This window comes from Patiria miniata, unplaced genomic scaffold (assembly GCF_015706575.1).
Source record: "Patiria miniata isolate m_02_andy unplaced genomic scaffold, ASM1570657v1 HiC_scaffold_5, whole genome shotgun sequence".
NCBI lineage: Eukaryota > Metazoa > Echinodermata > Asteroidea > Valvatida > Asterinidae > Patiria > Patiria miniata.
The window spans coordinates 38974844-38987656 of record NW_024037072.1 but is presented as its reverse complement, the minus strand read 5'-3'; the positions used below and the strand labels follow the sequence as shown (position 1 = coordinate 38987656).

Below are 12813 nucleotides of genomic sequence, written 5' to 3'. Positions count from 1 at the left end.
GGGTTGTTTACATCTTACTCGCCAGCTGAACACTCCATTATTTTGCTAGAGGGATGTTTCAAAAAGCATGAAGTGAACTTGTTGAACAAAATCGGGATTTTTTGAACGAATTATTTGAATTTTTTTTACGGATAAGGTATTTATGAATGGGAATAAATATGTGCTCGGTCGGTATTTATCACTCGTTTAATACCGCTTAGAGTCTGGGTGCTGATAATTACCCTCGCCTCCGGCTCGGGTAATTATCAGCACCCAGACTCTAAGCGGTATTAAACGAGTGATAAAAACCTCCGGAGCACACATTTATTCCCTTAATATAAGCTGCAATTTTTTTTCTTTTTGGGGGGATAGAGGCATTATATGGCAATGACCCCTTGTCAAAGGGTCACGGCTCTCTGTGTAATCTTGAAGCTAAATCAGACAAACACATGGTCTATCATCTTATAATTAAAAACAAAATTGTGGTGGGACTCTCCTTTAATTCACAGTGTCACTGTCCGATCGAACATGCAACCACGGTTATTACATGTACCGGTACACAATTCTTTGTAATGGCTAGCAAGCAGCTCTTGTCTGTAGAATCTTTTGTCCATGCTAGCTTAAATATTTGCCAAAGTCTGCACACATACATGTATTTCTGAATAAAGTGCCTACATGTACTGGTACGTGTTCTAGTGTCGTATTCAAGCCTATCACACGTCCTTTCATACGTTCTTTCACACCTTTCGCAAGTCCTTTCCTGAAGCCAGTCACAAGTAACTGGATGAACAATGACACAGGAATGCTTTTGTAACACTTCATTTGAATAGCTAATGACTTGACTTGAGACTGAAGGACTTGTGATGGACTTGAAGGAACTTGCAAGGACTCGAATACAACACTAACGTGTATGAAGCAGTTGTTCTGCAAATTTGACAAAAAAATCATGTTGATATTTTCCCAAATATTAATTAAACTTAAGTACATACATGTAGGCCCTATTTTCTTTTACGATTTTCAGAACCCGCAGGTCTTCATTAAAAATACTCCTCTACATGCACTTGTATTTCTCTCCTCCCCCTTTTTTTTTGGGGGGGGGGGAGGGGAGTTCCTAAAAAGCCACTCAAACAATCTTGGTCTCAAACTGATGTAGTAAATTTGTAGGTCAACTTGTATCAAATTTCAGTGAACAAGACAAAAGTAGGCCAAATAGAAAAAGGACATTCAGCATGTTTAGCATGCGTGAAAATCCCCGGAAGCAAAAGCTCTTAAATAATTACATTTCTCACTTGACGTTTCATGCTAAATCATCCATGGCCAATGCTATGATTGAAAATACGTGTACTACGTACACATGGGCACCGGTACCCTTGTAAAAAACTACATGTAGTGGAGTGGAGTGCTGTGGCCTCGTGGTTAAGGCATTGGATTCGTGGTCTGCAGGTAAAGCTGCAGGTTGTGGGTTCGAGTCCAGCCTGGGGTCATGATGGTGCATGTGCCCTTGGGCAAGGCACTTTGTCACTCATTGCTTCTCTCCATCTAGGAGTAAATGGGTATCTGTGAGGGCAGAGATGGTTACTGTGGTTGAATTAGCTTCCTTGCGCCTAACAGGCTGCATCAGGCTCTCCAGGGAGCTGGGATGGTATTTGGAATGTTTCATTGGCCCAATGATCAGGGGTAATAATAAAGCGCTTTGATCTTAGTTAAAAGCGCTATACAAGACCTGTTATTTTCATTATTATTATTGTTATTGTGTATCGGTATGCATACATACAATGTTTCATGTCATACAAAAAACTTATGTTTGTACATGTTTGTTTGGGCTGTGCCTCAAACAAAACGTAGTTTAATGACTTGATGATGTGACTTGGAATCACAAAAGAACAACCTTTTTTTCTTTCTTTTTTTCTGATGACTGCAGACATGACGACTGATACTGTATCTTGGAAATGACTTATTGAACATCTATGTACAGAATAGAGACTCATATAGGCATTCACTGACTCATGTGCAGCATGACAAGAAACCCAATACAATTGAGAGAGAGAACAAAAACAAAACAAAATTAAATAAAATTGTTTACATTCTCAAAGGTAGAGTATGCTGCTGGCCTGTGTTCTATATCGGAACATTTTCCTCCTCTCTCATCAGTCTCTAGTCTTCCAAGACGTTCTTAATGTTAGCAATAGACCCTGACTGTGAACTAGACCCTCTAAGAACACTTTGCACCAAGAACGGCCTCTCTCCCTCCTTTTCAAAGACAGAATTGTTTCTGATTTATAAAAAAAAAAAAATTCGTTAAATTTTAAATCTAGGATGGATACAAAAAGACACCACCCCTCAATAAAGTTGTGAAGATATACCGAGGCGGGTACAGTCGACTCTCGAACACTGTTACACAGTTGACATACGAACATCAAATTCTGGTTAAACTGAATATACATGTATAAAGCCTTGGTCCCAACTGTGCATTTATGTGCACAACGATATGGAGACTGTCCCTCCTCTAGTCTTAATACAAAATTATAACAAACATTTTGGCAAGGTCCCGATAAGTTTGTATCATAACGAGACTCAACTGCACCGTACATGCACCGGTACCTGTACATTTTCAAAGCATGAATAGCAAGTCAGAACCCACTGCACATTGACTTGGTAGATTTATCATTGAAGTGGCGATGTTTAAAGATCATAATGATGCATGGCTCCGTGAAAAGATCAGTTCAGACATTAAATGATAAAATGCTGGCTGGAAGTTATCCTGTACATCAGCTGGATAGAGGAGGGAGCACTTCATAAAAACGACAACGGACCAAGTGCATTATCAATCTCAGAAGCGGATGATAAATCTTTCCTTGCAAAAATATACGTAAACAGCCACACATGCAGTGGGCTGAATTTTATTATCTTGTTCTATTATCTTGTCCAGCCTCTCCCCCCCCCCCGAAAAGATTGTACTTTTGACTATGATTGTTAGTTGTACATGTAGGAAGTAATGTCCTTTTGGGGTACATGTACATGACTTGTATACCGGTAGGTGATCTTTCCCTATAGAAGCCTTTTGCACAGGCTAGTCACAAACAGTCGGATCATATTTCAAGCAAGATCTACACATGTACGGTGACTGGTGACTAGTCAAATTCAGTCAAAAGACAAAAACAGGCAAGTGGTAGGCACAGCTGGCTTAATCAATCACCTAAAGTCAACGCATAGCTGTATCAGGTTACATAAACAGTCACAGCCAGTCAGATTTATGTAGGCTGGGAGCTCTTAACTGTTGAAAACAGTCATTCGATTGTTTTTGACTGAAAGGACAACTTGGCACAGAATGTATGTTTGCACGTAGGAGGGTTAAAGTGACTTACTTGTACCCAGTATGATACACTGTTAAAGGTGTACATGTACCGGTACATCGGAAACGGGTACCCGAGTACCGCTGATGTCAGGAACCGGTTTCAGATTATGGGATCAGCACCCGATTTCACGAAGCGCTGCGACGCGTCGCAACTCAAGTTACGACGTGTAACACGTCGCGACGCGTCGTATCATCCATTTCACGAAAGTTGCGATGTGTTGAACGCGTTGTAAGTTCCTTAAAAATGGCTTAAAATAGAACGCAAGTTACGACGTGTCTAGTGGTCATCGCAAAATACGAAGAGTCCCTTTCTAAGCCAGTTTAATGCCATAAACATGACAAAAACGAGATTATAATACCGAGGCAATATGTTTAAAGTTGTAAATAGAAAATTCATTGAATAATTATGAATTAGACTGGAATATTGCAGTTGAAATTTCAAAGTAGCTATACAGTCCACTGAGAGCTTGTTTTCCTTCAAAATTGCATCGCACGGCCACCATTTTGTTTTACGTTTTAACAAATTTCGAGCTGAGATCCGACGACTCTTTGTTGAATATCAGACGACTATTTACTGTATGCTGACTATATACATACACCTACGACGCGTCGCACTTACGACCTGTTTCATGAAATGGATCGCAGGACGCGTCGCAGCTGCAATGCATCGCAGAGATACGACGCATCGCATCACTGCGATGCATCGTAAGTTACGAAGAATTTGATGAAATCGGGTGCACTGGTACCCATAACCAACTTTACAAAATTACTGAGTAACTTCTCAGACAATGGAAAAGAAAGTTTTGAAAGACCATTTGTGAGGAAATGCAGGCCCTATGTGTCTACATGGGAAAAACCAACATAGATTTCATGTTTATGGCGCGACAGATCACAGACACTCATGAAATTTGCAGTTTTTACGGTAAAGCTATAAAGCCCTATAAAGCCCAGGATTTATATTTTATGATTGAGTTTCTTGTGAAATTCCACAAATATTTCCATACTGACTTCAGAATCCATGATATTTGAAATCTGTTTTTTTCTCTCTCTTTTTATGAGGATGTCATGCTTTCAAAATAATGTGTCTAATTATTGGCAAACATTTAGAAGAATCATTGGGATACTGATAATCAGCTTTGATTCAAGTTTAACATGCACCTGTAATTGACAGAAATATTTCGCACAACCAAAACATTTGGTGGAAAATCCAAAATTCTGCATCGTGACTTCAGCATGAGGAACTGTTGATAACTACCAGAGCTTTTTATAGGAGAGAATCCAATCCAATAATCCAAGCGACCTTGAATCATCATCGGCACGATCCATCTCCTGAGGTACAATACAAGTGGATCTTTAGGACAAGCGAGGGCGCTACTCAACTTAATGGGCAGCTGATATGACTTGGGCATTCCTGATTACTGTGGCAATGTGCTCATACAAGTATCCACACCCAAAATGTATACATATTTGTAATTCATGTAAAAACAGTCTGCTTTCTGTTAATCACGTAAGAAAGTATAGATTGATCAAAAATCACTGATAATGAGATCTTTTTTTACTTTGATTGGTGATAAACAAACTTGGTCTTATAGTGTAATAATCCCCCCCCTCCCCCTCCGTGTGTGTGTGTTTACATTTGCGGATTACTTTAGTAGCTCTAAAAGGACATCATCAATAATTTATGTTATGAAACCAATCTGCAAAATGGCAAATTGCATTAATGGCATCATTTGACAACAGAAACACTTCATAACTCATCAGCACAAAATTGCAATATTATCAGAGAAACCTGCAATGTCAGGAAAAAAATCCATATGACTGTGATCTTACACTAGGCCACCAAAAAACTTAAAGAACAGGTGCATGTACACGTTGAATTTGTAAGCATGTGAAACAGTTGGTGCATATGTACATGTTACTCTGTTAACTGACTCAATTACATGTACCATCATTTTCCTCAAATGCACTCATCAAACATGTCTGATCTTGCGTAGGGAGAAGGAATTGATGGAATATGCCCTGCTTAGGGACAGTTTCCAAATTGTAAGACCATATTGTCTCCAACCATGAACATTTAACAATAACAAGTGGCTAGCAGTGAAGAATCCAAACAACTGCAGTCAAAAAAACCTGAATATGACACACTAAGCTGACCAAGCAAATATATTGCCCTTTTGCGATCACCAAAGCTCATCTTCGATGTTGTTGACACAGGCAACAATCTTGGGATTAAAAGTAGACCCTGATCCTCTCAATAAGCAGATGGCGTAATGGTCAAGGACAAGACTTAATGAACCCTAACATTCTCAGACAAATTTGCAACTTGAACGAAAACAGGTCAGGCATGTCGCGAATCAAATGTGATTACGTCCTTTTATACATGTATATCACTGGTCGACCAGATAGAGAACAACCTCTCTCTCTCTCTCTCTGAAGGCTGTTACGAGGATGGCCACAAATGCATGAATTGGTGCTTGGCTCAATTCACAAGGAGCTAAGGAGTGTCTTGCATTACAGAGCACCGACAAGAGGTCAGAGGATACCATTCCCACTGATGATGAGAGACCATTTTAGTAGTGCATGCAAGATTTTCCAACATGTTCCAATGGGTGGCTGGGGTGCTGACGTCCAACACTTTTCAGGGTAGGGAGAGGGTAAGGGTGACTGAGGCAGTTCAGTCAATGCAGAAATAGACAAAAGACCGGAGGCAATCACACATGATCAAGTCGCAAGTCACGCAGCAAGTCTGTGGCAAAGGCATGCCCCTGCTGTGACAATATACGATTACAAACGTGCAACTGTAATTGGCACAACATTTTCAAACTCACCTGTTTTAATGTACCTGGAAGGTCGTTCACCCAATGTAGGCTGTAATAAGAAAAGAGACAAAAATATCAACATGTAGAGTATAAAAGGTAAACAAGTAAAGGGGACGAACCTGTGTGAACTCACAGGAACGCAGTGCCCATCTCTCTTTCGAAGCCAGGCCAGACTCCTCCATGTAATGCTGCTGTGGGGGGATCGCTACACCTCCTCCACAGCGAGTCTGTTACCCTCCCAGCATTAATGCCAGTAACCATTTAACACCTGGGTCGAGAGGAATAATTGAGGTTAAGCGCCTTACTCAAGGGCACAACACGCATGGCCACGGCGGGGCTCGAACCCACAATCCCACGATCATGAGGCCCGTGCTCTACCGCTAGAACACACACGGTACATGCAAAATATGTACTTACATGCATACATTGTTTATGTCCCAACAAATAAACAATATAGTTAGCAGAAGGCTTGGCATGACAGTTGTCACACATCTCTTTGGAATTCTTCTGATGAAAAGTTTTCTGAAGTAATCTTTTTGAATTTAAACACAGCATCCATTCTTTGAACTTCATTCTTTCAAGCATAAAAGAAATTTAACAATGTCTGTGTGCTTTCAAGAGTATACATTGTACATGTACTCCCATGACATTTAGCAACTGAAAAAGACAACAAAGGGAACTAAAAGTGAAGCAGAAATTCACGGCTCGGTCTTTTTTGTTGTTGTAAATTTCTGTGCCATTACTGAGAACTCAAACCTCTTGTGAATTCTGTGTGTAGCATAATATGCGTCATTTCCCTGTTCAGTTTGGCAAAACAGCCACAAGGGAATATGCACTACATTGTCCAGGGTTAAAAATGAGTGGGCACTTAAGTGTATGTCACATTATCTTCCCCCGAGATTATGAAGCAAAAAGGACATTACTTTTACACACTGTGTACAATATTTATCACAAAACCATGCAGCTGATACTATCAGCAAATGCATGCACTGAATTGAAATGATGCACTGAATTGAAATGGAACACTTCAATTCAGTGCATGTCCCTCAGGAATATCAGCAGCTCCAAAACTCATTTTAGAAAGCCTACATGTATTTGACAAAAATGCACGCTGAAAACCTTTCTAGGATTCAATGGTACCGGTACCCGGTACATGAATTTCTGAAATACCATAAGTTCCTGCGCTCACAAAACTTGTAAAACAAGCACACACAAACTAGAGAATAATTTTTTTTTCCAGATTTGGTGGAACCTATTTTATTTATATTATGGTTGAAAGTACTTTTCTACAAATGTTTGTCCGTGCACATGTACAGACATGAAAGAGGTATGCAGGTGTGTGCTATCAAGATAAAATCAAAAAAGCATGTAAAACAATTCCAACCTAATTTCCTCATTGTAGACAGGGACCACCCGGTATATTAACCACTCATAAACTGTACATTAGGGACTTCATTCCCAATCAAAATAAGCACGATTCTTAATTGACTTAACTGATATCACTAGCCGATTATTGCAATTAAGTTTGGTGGGCATGGTGGGAGCAAAATCATCCCCCAGACTCTTACGTGTATGTGTTTTACCAGCTGTATGGCCCAAGTCCACAGTGTATACAAATTTAATACCCGTTTTAATTGCGTGACCAATGACGTGTGCACTTCAACAAGACTGCGCAAGCATGCCTTGCACGCCACGTACTGACAAAACACACGGGGACTTGTCAAATCGTTGCGTCTCTACACACGCAATCTTTGACCTACTTGCCGTGAATTGATCTGCGCAGTCTGAAATTACACACGTTCCAAAGACACCTAATTCACATTGATTCTGCGAGCCCCCACTACAGAGAGCCAGATATTTGCTCAGCCGATATTACACTGCACATTAGGCCATTAGCAAAACCAGTGCGTGTAAAGTCAGCTTTGCTGATAATTAGACTCCAAAACACACACTGCCCTCATATTAGATGCATTTTTTCCCCTGTCTATATACATGTAGGCCTACCATGCATACTCTATACCTCCACCCATTTGTACTTTCTTTTCATACAGCTACATACTGTTAATTCCTGCTTAAAGAGGTTGTGGAATGCTCGAAGACATTTCCGTCATTTTTTGGGTATATGTAGCCTAAGGTGTGATGAAATAAAAACAACTATTGTTTCTGTCATGAAATGAGCACAAAGGGTACTTTTGAGAGCTATTTTTCAGGTCCTGTTTCGACCCGAACGTGCAATTTGTGTAAAAGTCGTCGTTGCGGGCAGCAAACAAAACACAGTAAATCGTGACGTAATAAACAGGACTCGTTTATGCTACTCTGCATTGGGAGTCCTGTTTATTACGTCAAGATTTACTGTGTTTTGTTTGCTGCCCGCAACGACGACTTTTACACAAATTGCACGTTCGGGTCGAAGCAGGCATGACAGGACTTGAAAAACAGCTCTCAAAAGTACCTTTTGTACTCATTTTATGCCAGAAACAATAGTCGTTTTTATTTCATCACACCTTAGGCTACATATACCCGAAAAATGACGGAAATGTCTTCGAGCATTCCATAACCTCTTTAACACTGTTTGTCACTGTTTGAATTCTACATGTATCTACATGTACACGTATGTTGCCTTATAGGAAGATTCTGCTAGGTTCGCAATCTACATTTTTATAACATTTTGAAAATTAGTACAGCTCAGATCAGATAGTACGGTATTTAAAAAAAAACCAATTTACAAAAAAAGTTTTGTCATGTCATATCATAAGGTCTTTCCACAGTACTTAATACAGTACATGTAGGGCACTGCAAGAAAAAAATTATCAAATTCCAAATTTGGCCTTTCATATCCCAAAGACTAAGAAGTTCTTGAAGAGATAGCAACGACCAAAAGATCAAAGCAAAGAGTGAAAGAAGTCTGTTGCAGATCTTCCTGTACAAATCTCCCACTGTGAAAAGTAACAAGGACGGACACAAGTGTGACAAACGTGTCCGTTCCTATTACAATTTGTAAAGGCTAATGTGTTACCTTAGCATCTAACATTCATGTATATACATGTACATGTACGCTCGAAGTAGTGCTAGGGAAAATTTGTTCGTTCAATTGAACATAACGTCAATGTCAAAAAATAGTCATCGAGGCACCTTGTAAGTACTGGAATAGTTTAGATGATTCTGTTATATCATTACCCACACTATCTGTCTTTGTCAAAAATTTAAAAACTCATTTTCTTGAATCATATTCATATGCACGTAAATTGAAATGTTATTATTTTGTGCATTAATATTTAGGCCTTGTCTCACACTTGTCCTGTCTGTCTCATGTAGTGTTTTGTTTGTCCCTTAATATTTAACAGTACTTTGGTTGTATGTTTGTCCATAGTTAACTTAAAATACATTTTTCTCCTACATGTACATGTATGTCACCCCTATGTACATGTACCTCATTACCGTAGAAATGCCCATTGTGTGCGACACAACATTCATGGCATGAATGTAACTTACTGGTAACTTGACAGAAATGAATGCATAGGTGAGTCCAGTGAGATGATTTCTCTAGATGCCATATCATACACTGGTACCGTATGTAATTGTACCTACCGGTACCAATCCTTAGTGCTTTAACACAACCATCATCAACTACGGTGGAACACATTTTGAAAACTGCTACACGTACAGGTACATGTAGATGAGGGTACCGGTATCTTTACTCAAAGGGTTTTTGATGAGGAAGATGTCATTTTTCAAATCTGTCATCAAATCCAGTTCATAGAAATAAAAATTAAAGAGTAAGTTCCTACGTGAAGAGCTACTTTCAATACTTGCTACTTGTTTAAATCCATATTGTTCAAATCCTTTAGCACCTTTTCATTTTGTACAGAAAATGGCAATTCAACAATGGGCTGCCATAACTGAGACCTTGCCCACCCCTCTTCCAATCAAAACTTTAATGCTTAAACTTTTCCTGCCCAATTAAATCCTCAAAGTCATAATTTTTGTGGTTTGCTACACGTACACTATGTACTTCTACCCTACTGTACGAGTTGAAATTGCCTTGGTACCGGAACGTGTAAAGGAACATGCACTACCCTTTTTTTTGGAATTTACATCTTCATATAATCCTGATGTTTCTTGATTAAAGCATGATTGGGCTACACTGTAGAGCTCTCTTGTAAGCAGAGAGTGATTATACCGGGCGATATAGGAGTTTGTTTGGAGTGATGGAGCATCCCTTTCAGCCATGCACAGACTGATGACAAGCCCGTCTCACCAGGCCACGAGAGCAATCAAAACAATTCCCTACTTCATAACTGTCTTAAGCCCGAGCACCGAGATTGCAGAGATAGGATAATACCCTCCAAACCCAAACCGCAGCGACTTCAGAGCTTAATCCTGCAGGGCAAGCCAGAGAAAAGCGAATAAACCGGCTAGCCTTCTATTAAAGACTCTGATAATATCTGGATGAGATAAGGAGGACTTGAGAGGCAGAGACGGTGAGAAAGTAAGTGGGGAGAACTGGCCACAGGAAACAAAGTTAATTGGGAGAGGATGGGGTATGGTTCAAAGGATGCGGACAGACATGTGGGGAGTGTTTTGTGAGGCGTACGTCGAAGCAAAGAGGATCGTGACCACAAAAAAAAAAAACAGGTGAAAGTTTCAGGATGATAATCCTCGATAGCGTAATGGCCACACGTACAGTTTCAACAACAAGCGCCTGAGAAAACTTGTTATCGTATCAGAAAATTTACAGCTTTACAACCCCGTCAGCATCTCAAGTCTGATAGTTGTCACTTTTGAAATGTTAAACCTTTCAAAACATCAGCAACAAAGTCGGGGGTAATGTAAACCAAGAGAGTACATGTGTACAGTATTTCATGTGGTTTGTGTACAACCATGTAATGTACTTTATGTGTATCTTAAATTCTAAAAAGCACTTTACAAAACAAAGAGCATGTATGATACATGAAATACTATACCTCCTTTTACATGAGCCAAATAGCTCACATAATGATAGCAATTATACATTATGTAGGAAGGAATACCTCCTTCATGTACACGTATGTAAAAATCAATCAAGCAACTGTCTTGTTTCAACAGAGCTCCCAGCCTACGGTACCTGTACATAAAGCAGGATTGACTGGCTGTGACAGTTAAATGTAACTTGATACAGCTCTGTACTTTGACTGTCGGTGATTGATAACACAGCTGTGTTGTACAGTTTCCTACTGATCTGACTGTTTTAATTGTGACTAGTCTGTGCAAAAGGCATGGCAGGGGAAGTGGATGGAATTTTGGACTGTCTGTGACTGTTTAAACAGTAGGAGGGGTTACATGTATGTATACATGTACATTGCAAGTATCAAAGTGGTCACTAAAGATTGCAGCACAGTACCAGAAATTTACAGTGGTGGATCACGGGGGATGCGGAGGGGTGGCCACGCCCCCTCCCCCACCCCCCTCTCCTCGGTCATTGACCAAAATTTTCTCAAATATGGCCATTTTTTCACTTGAGAGAGCCCTTCCGCCCCCACCTCGGCAGTAATCTTTCTGGATCTGTCCTTCAGGTTATGGCATGGAGGAAGAAATTCCTTCCTCCATGATTATGGGTCCCATAATAGTCATACATTGTAATTATAGTCAATATATGCAATTCAGGAATTCACACATACGGTACTCGGAATATATCTATAACCAACTTCTTTTACTTTAACTCATTAGCACCTGTAGTACATTGTATTACATTGTGGTTATTCACTGAAGAATCAACAACTGTTCACCAGTTCACTGCTGTGATGTGGGATGACATTTTTAACACCGTCGGGCGTGCATATCACCCGAGATGAATGCTACATGTATACGCCCTGAGGGGGTTAAAAACGGCATATCCCACATCACAGCAGTCAAAAATTTTTTTGTTATATCGTGACAATAACTCAAAAATATAAATGGTTGTAACTAACCATGCTAACTGTGTGAGAAATAAATTAAATCACTGCGATGTAACCTTTGATAACTGAAGGTTTTGATGTCCTGCTGGACATGAGATTGAGCGTTTGACGTTGTACTTCTCATTGCGCAAAGCCATTGAAAGATCCACACGCGCATGCAACACGCCCAGTGCGATTTCACCCTGTTTGTGACATGCATTTTTATTGTCTGGGCACGTGGCCGCCCTAGACCAATGAAATAACAGTATCCAAGCACATGATATATAACAATCATTCATAAATACCTCAGACAGTTTAGCTATTCCTATTGGTCGAGAGCCCGTCACGTGGCCGGTCTTAAACGGATGATAAAGACATGGCTAGCTCGTCTTAAACACTTTTCCAGTGTCACAATAAAATGTGGACTCCTAAAAATCCAGTGTCTCTTACCGTTTCATTGGTTGAACGTTCACAATCCTCATGTAGGCATGCGCAACACTACATGCGAGTCAGAATTTTATTGTTCTAAATTCAAAACGCAATGCCCCAGGTGCGTTTTGCGTGACATCGCGCAGAACATGCTACGCGTGCGTCAATCTCCATAAAAGGGTTGTTTACATCTTACTCGCCAGCTGAACACTCCATTATTTTGCTAGAGGGATGTTTCAAAAAGCATGAAGTGAACTTGTTGAACAAAATCGGGATTTTTTGAACGAATTATTTGATATTTTTTTACGGATAAGGT

General features: G+C 40.0%; 1 protein-coding gene across 1 annotated transcript in view; it reads right to left on the bottom strand.

The window, feature by feature from the left end:
* Positions 1–12813, bottom strand: part of LOC119740389 (arginine-hydroxylase NDUFAF5, mitochondrial-like) — a 94917-nt gene that overhangs the window by 61150 nt on the left and 20954 nt on the right. The window contains exon 7 of the mRNA XM_038215668.1: positions 6163–6202. Within this exon, the coding sequence (XP_038071596.1) occupies positions 6163–6202 (40 nt within the window). The remainder of the gene's footprint in view (positions 1–6162; positions 6203–12813) is intronic.